The sequence below is a fragment of the Meleagris gallopavo genome, chromosome 25 (genome assembly GCF_000146605.3).
Source record: "Meleagris gallopavo isolate NT-WF06-2002-E0010 breed Aviagen turkey brand Nicholas breeding stock chromosome 25, Turkey_5.1, whole genome shotgun sequence".
Lineage (NCBI taxonomy): Eukaryota > Metazoa > Chordata > Aves > Galliformes > Phasianidae > Meleagris > Meleagris gallopavo.
Window position 1 is genome coordinate 2,757,651 of NC_015035.2, and position 7,061 is coordinate 2,764,711.

Consider the following 7,061-nt stretch of genomic DNA (forward strand, 5'->3'; position numbering starts at 1 on the left):
TCCCGGCGCTGGCGGAGGCGGTGCAGCAGCTGCAGGAGAAGGAGCGCTTCAAGGAGCGGGAGAAGGAGAAGCACCACGTGCAGCTGGTGATGTACCGCCGCCTGGCCTTGCTGCGTTGGATCCACGGCCTGCAGCAGAAGGTGCTGGAGCAGCAGGACCGCCTCCAGGAGAGCTTCGACACCATCCTGGACAACCGCAAGGAGCTGATCCGCTGCATGCAGCACGGAGCCCCGTGCCCCGCTGCTGCCCCCAGCCCCTGAGCTGTGCTCCTTCCCGTCAGCTCGGAGTCCCGTCCCCCCAGCTCTTCACCCCCGTCGGGGCTGAGCCCCGGCTATGATGGTGATGTTGGTGCACGGGGTCTGTGGCAGCCCCAGCCCCACGAGGTGCTCACCCTGCAGAGCCCATCCCATTAACCACAGAGCTTTAATGCCTTCCTCCTCCCCCCCCCCCCTCCCTCCTCCCCCTTGCTGCTCCCACACCCGATGTACCCATCGCCCTGCAGTGACCTGCAGCTCCCAACGCTGTCCTGCTGTGCATTGTGGCACGGTGCCCTGGGTTGTCCCCAGCACTGGGCCCAGCTGTGGCACAGCCCATGAGACACAGCAGCAGATAGGAGCTGCACTCATGCACTAAGTCCAGTGAGAGAGAATCACTCTGAAAAGTGACCTCAGAATGCTCAGAAATACGCATAAAACGCCATCAGCCCCAAACCCAGCACGCTTATTTCACAGTTCAGTGTTAGAGGAGAGTTGATTTAGATTTATTTCTATTTTTTATTGACCAGGTCGTATAGATGCACGTCTGCATGCTGGGGGAGCTGCATTAGCACCATGCATGGCCGCAGAGCTGCTTGCAAAGCTGTGCTTGTTGCATCATTTTGTTGTCTTAAAGCAAAGAGATTGTTTTCTTTTTTTCCTAATGTCTGTTTTATCCAGTGGGGACCGCGTGGGAAGTACGAAGGACGGCCCTTCTTAAATAGAGATTAAAAAGAAGACGCCGTGTTTGTGTGCTGTGCTTTCTGCAGTGCTGCTGTGATCACTGAAGCTGCTGCTGTGATGGAGCAGTGGGCAGTGGGCTGTGCCCCATCCCCCCAGGAAGCCACACAGCGGTTCCCTTCCTGCCAAGGGCAGTGATGGAGCCTGGAGGTGCTGCCCTGAGAGCAGCAGAGCACCACTGGGTTATTCCTCTATTCCCTATGCCCTCCTGCACCCATCGTGGGCTGCAGCCCCCATCGCCCAGCTCCATGCTGCGTGTTGATGGGATGGAGATAGGAGCACCTGAGCGCTGACCCCGGGGTGACCGTGCCTCGGGCCTCGCAGAGATCAAGCAGAAATGAGAAAAAGCCCTTTGAACCTTCCTTCACCCTTCTCCCCCTTCCTGCAGAGCTGTGGGAACTCAAGGAGCAGAGCCCCTTCCACAGCACAGGGCTGGGGAGCAGCAGGGAAGGGCACAGCAGGGCTGGTGGAGGCCTTTCCATCCTTCCAGACGTGGCAGAGCAGCACAAGGAGCAGTGGAAGCCCCTCGCTGTGCCTGGGGGTGCATCGATGTCCCTGCAGGGGGTGGGATGGATGCAGCCCCTTCCCCCGCCCAGCGCCTCTGTTTGTCTTGGTCGGACGCATGACACAAATCTTTACATCCAAGGTAAATATTGTGAAAATCCTGATTATTTGCTCAAGAAATGGAAGAATAACTGCGGGCGCGGATCAAAGCGGTGGATGTGCTCTGCTGGCACAGAGGCTTCTCCCAGCCCGGTGCCCCGGCGCTGCTCTTGGAGCCCTCCCCATCCCGAGCTGCCCATCCCCAGCCCCGAGATTTGGGAAAACAAAGGCACAGAAACCCGCTGGCGTCAGTGAGGAGCCGTGTCCCAGCTCTGCATCCCATGGGACCGCAGCTCCGTGTGGGTCCGGTGCTGGGACGGGGATCTCGTGGTATTTCTGCATCCCCAGGGATTCCCATCCCTCCGTACATCACGGGTTGCAGACGGATGTGGGGGCTCTCTGTGGAGCTGCTCCGGGTTTGGAACCACTGAGGATGGAGTGATGCCAATGGGATGTGGGGCAGTGAAGGGCAGCTGGGCTCACGTACAGCCACGTCCCCAAAATGATCTGCAAAGCCCAGGATGTGTGAGCCCGGGTTGCCACGTGCAGCAGACGGGGCCCTTTGTTTTGAAGGGCTCCTCTGCTAGTTTAACTTATCGCCACATTAAATCCCTGTAGCTGGGGCTGACCTGATGGCACAAAGTGAGCTTTGGCAATAGTTGTCTTTTTTTACATTAAAATAACAGCACTGTGGAAACATTAAGTGTGCGGGGAGGAAGGTGTTTCACCTCATCATTTGAACCCTTCAGAACAAAGCAGCGGCGATTCTGAGAGCTCCACATGCAAGCAAATTTGGGAAGGATTGAGGTTTTCCCCTCCCTGCATTGCCCAACCAGCAGGATGCTGCAAAACCCCTCCATGCATCCTCCAAACCCCCACAGAGAGTTAAGGACGGGGAAGTCGTGCTGCTGCTGGCTGGGTTCACACGATGGCTGCGGCTCCCACGTGCAGCACGCTGCAGAACACGTGCGGTGCAGCACTGCAGCAAAGCAGCTGGGGCCAACCCTGCCCTCCATGCCCCTCTGCAGGGGTGCAGTCCAACAGGACGGGCTCCCATCCCGGCCCATATCTGATGGGGACCCAGCCTGAGCTGCCTTCTTTAATGATTCCCTTTGAAATGTTGTTGCTTCCGCACATCCCCCTTCAGGGTAGAATATTAAGCAAGAGCAACTCGGCTGGAAATTCAGATTGTTTTCGTGTCTGTTTTCATTTACATTTTAATGATAGAGAAATCTTATAAATCAGGCTATTTGCAGCACGGCTCCTCGAAAGAAAAGGGGGGAAAGAAATCAACTGCACCAACCCAACCTCTCCCCTCTGCAAAGTGTGTCGGGAGGTGGGGGGGTCACCAAAGGCTTCTGCATGACAGCACTTCTCCTGCCCCTTTTTCTCACCTCTTTTGTCCCTTTCCTTGCCCCGTTTCTGCAGACTGGGGCTTTGAGCAGGCAGAAATCCACTTTCAGGCACCGCAGAGTGCTGGGGTGCTGGGAGCTGTGCTTGCTGTCCAGCTGGGGTGCAGGGAGGGGATGAGGAGGTGCCCACATTCCGGTGGCTCAGATGGGGAATGGAACCCGGCCCTCCCCAGGAAAACAGCTGGGAGTAAAGATCACTGGGAGAGAAGCAATAAACTCTCGGTTATTCTTCTGCCATTGAGGCCAATCAAGCTGCAAAGAGTGCCTCAAGGCCAGTTGTACATCATTATTTCATAGCGCGTTCCCTCTGTGATGCAGCGGCTGTCTTGCTGCAGGGAACACCTTCGTGGTTTTAAGCATCAGCACTGAAATATCCAGAGCCCTGAAAGCACGGGTCTGAGTCCCAGCAGCCTCCGTTCTGCACTTCATTCCTCGGAGGGGAAAATAACCCCATTGCCACGACTCTGGCTGTCTATGAGCATTTGATTGAGGGCTTAGAAATGAGGGTTCCGCACAGACAGCTCTAAACTCCCCCAGCCCCAAGTGCTGCTCATGCAGAGCTCTGCGGTTCCTTCGGTGGGGAGGGGGGGCATCCCCAGGGCTGCGTGCCCATGCAAAGGGCTGATCTGCTCCCGGGATGGGGCAGGTGGAAGGGAAGGCTCTGGCTGGGCCGGGTGGAGGAGCATTCCCAGCTGTCTGTGCTCAGCTCCAAACCCTGAGCTCCTGGACTGTGTCTGTATTTCCTCTTTGGGCCCCGTCACCCCTTCACCCCATCCCGCCTCCTTTTCCCTGCGCTTTGGGCAAGGTGAAGGCAGCCTCCATGGCTCCTGCCACGGATGGAGAAAACAAGAGATGAATGCATTTATTGAGTCCATTGAGGGCTCTGCTCACTTCATTCCATTCCCCAGCCCCACCATCCAGCACAGCTCCCACACTGGACGTGGCTTTTTACACTCAATGGATGCTCATTTTCACATCCCACACATCAGAGCTGTGCTCGGCGAACCCCACACAAACCCAACCCTCCACAGCCTGGCAGAAAGAGCTGGAAACTTTTTAAAAATTCATGGGGAAAAAAAACAACTGCAGAATACAAAGACGAATTAAGAGAAGCCGACAGCATCGGGGCTGAGTCTGTTTGGTGGTGATACTGCTCGGAATTAAGGCACGATGGTCTTTCTCGTGGCCAGAGGGGAAGAAGAGGGCTCCCAGTGGAGAGGACCCAGCCCGGCGCTGGCGATGCTGAGCAGGGATTGATAACCCAGCACGGGGGGGACGTGGTGCTGCTCTGGGCCGAAAAGCTGCATTTATCCCAGCGATAGCAGCGAGCCAGAGCTGCGGGCCTTGGGGGTAAAAAAGGCTTAAAAACCCATCCTTCATTCAGCAGGCAGCTGAGGAGGCAGGCGGAGGGGGAGGAGAAGAAATGGAGGGGGAATTCAGAGCTGGGGGAGGAGGAGGAGGATGGGGTTGGGTGAAGGGCTCGGGGTGCCCAAAAAGCACTGAAACATCCCAAAATGTGATGGGGATGATGAGGAGGGAGGTGCTGCCAGCAGGGGTTGGGAAATGACTTTGAAATCCAGCTGGGATTTTGCTACCCCCTCCCCACATACCGCCTCTCCCCATGGCTGAGCCACTCTGAGTGACCCGCACTGAGCTCGGGGTCCCCACACTCACGTCCCCCTCCTGCACCCAGTGCTGCCTGAGGGACGTCTGAAGAATTTGGGCAGGTGGAGCAAACAATGTGATGTGACAACGAGAGCCGCCGGGCACAGCCAAGGGGGGCTGCACGGGCAGGGAGGAGGCTGAAGGCATTGGGGTGGTCCTGCGTGAGGCTGATGTGTGGCACTGAGGGAGCAGGAGCCCTGCGCCCAGCTGAGCACTGAGCACGGGATGGGTGGCACCTGGGGACACGGCTCTCCACGGAAGTGAACCCAGAGGGCACTGCGTGGACGTGGCCTGGAAGGAAACCAAATTTTGAAACGTCGAACGTTTGATGAAACAGTTGTTGTTTCCCAGCCAACCCCACTTCTGAGCTCATCGATCGCAGGGCCAGAAGGGAGCGTTACGATAATCCGATCTGACACCTCGCACGGCGCGGGCCAGAGGACCTCACTCAATGTGTTCTCCACCAGCCCTCCGTTCCTGAGTGCTGCGTCTGTCAGGAAAGCGCTCATCAGCTCTGTGGCTCTTAGCTGGGGCCTCGGGCGCAGCAATGGGCTTCCCTCACCCTCCCGGCTTTAGAAACGGGGATGACTGTTGTGAGTCCAAGAACAGATTGAGGAATCCCCTTCCCTATTCTTCTCCATGGAGTCAAACCCCTGAGAGCTTGCCGAACCCCGGGGGATGTGCTGTTGGCACCTTGTGGTGATCACCGATGGCCATGCTCTGCTCATCCAACCAAAGAGAAATGTCACTACCCAACGTCTCCATTGACAAGGTGGCCATTGGTTGCCATGCCTTGGTCATCCAACCAAGAAGGGCCACCATCCAACATCTCCCCGTTGATGAGGTGGCCACCAGTGGCCATGCTCTGCTCACCCGACCAAGAAGTGCCACCACCCACCATCTCCCTGTTGATGGGGAGTTTGCCTGCCACATTGCTGAGCAGGGTGCAAAGCGCTAGGATTGAGCTCTGGAAATAATTCAAATTAGGCATGCGTGTAATTACAGATATCTTATCCAAACAGGAGGAGCCTGAACACCAGTGGGTATCTGGGAAGAGATCTCACTGATGCAAAGTGGGATGCGACGCAGTGAACAGGGCAGCCCCAGTGCAGGTTTTGCTCCTGGTGATGGGGAGATGCTGGGTAGAGATGCAGTGAAATACGAGGATGTGATGCCAGAAGGGACCTGGGCAGCGCCTGCAGCTCTTGGGGGCAGGAATGGGGCTTTTCCTCATGGACCACTCATCCAGATCTGGCTCCAGCTGTGGGGCTCAGCCCCCTGAGCCATGCAGCATTGCCTGGAGCCTGCTGAGCCCCACAGTTGCACCATGACAGCTCACATCAGGGCAGGTTTCATGCTCCATGATGGCTCACATCAGGGCAGGTTTCATGCTCCCTGCTGTTTGTTTTTTTTTCTTAGATCCAAACCACAAAGTTCTGCAGCTGCTCAGAGCCGCGTCCCATGGGTTTGGTGGCATCCCCTGGCCATGGGGATGAGATGGGGAGGGAGGCATCCTGCAGTGGGGCAGGCTCCATGCGATAGGTGAAAGGTGTGGGGAGCTGCTCACGAACGGAAGGCAGCCCCTGCAGCAAACTTTCCTTTGAAATTACCCTGTTGATGAATCTCTCCTCGAGTGACTGGTGATAAATGAAGCGATTATGGGACTGACCTGCCACGGGGCTGAGACTGTGGGAGGGGGCGAGAGATGGGAGCTCAGAGCTTGGGGCCCCCCCAGCACCGCTGCGTTTGGGTTCTTTGCAGCCCCTTTCCCAGCTCCTGCAGCTCAGGATGCGACGGCAGTGCCTGTCCCACCCCGGGGTCGTGCACGGACACGAGGCTCCAGGAGGTGACTCTCAGCTGTGCGTGGTGGTCCCTGCCCGTTCCGGGGCCCGATGCGTGCGAAAAGCAGATTTATTTCTGCCTACGTTTCATATTCTTCACGCTCCGCGGCGTGAGACAAAGGATCAGCTCTTCAATAGAGTCCGAAGAATAAACCTTAAACCTCATCAAATCCAATCCGCCAATAAAAATTGCCTGAACAAAAGGCCGGGGACGGAGGGCGGCGGCGGGGGCCTTTTAGCCACGATAACAAGTTTTCACAAGACTGTTTATCCGCACAATTTGGAACGACACTTAAAATCTCTAATCCCAATAGGCATGAAAGTGCCCGTCCCAGCAGGCAGGTGGGCTGTCCCCAGCCCCGTCCCCGCGCTGCTCGGTGGCCGTCGCATCCGTGGGGGTCACTGGGAACGCGCTGAGACGGGGCAGCTGCAGCCTGAATGCTGCCGTCGGCCTCAAAGCCCCCTCCCCACCCTTCTCCCCCATCCCACCCCCTATTCAGCCCTGTTTTAAAAGGCAGCAAAATGGTTACAAGGTTTAAAGCAGA

At 57.0% G+C, this 7,061-nt stretch overlaps 1 protein-coding gene across 1 annotated transcript in view; it reads left to right on the top strand.

Annotated features, from left to right (window-relative positions):
- The window catches only part of C25H1orf216 (chromosome 25 C1orf216 homolog), a 4,374-nt gene extending 1,658 nt beyond the window's left edge, over window positions 1-2,716 (top strand). The window contains exon 2 of the mRNA XM_019622733.2: window positions 2-2,716. Coding sequence (XP_019478278.2) covers window positions 2-260 — 259 coding nt within the window. The 3' untranslated portion in view covers window positions 261-2,716. The remainder of the gene's footprint in view (window position 1) is intronic.
- The last annotated feature ends 4,345 nt before the right edge of the window (window positions 2,717-7,061 follow it).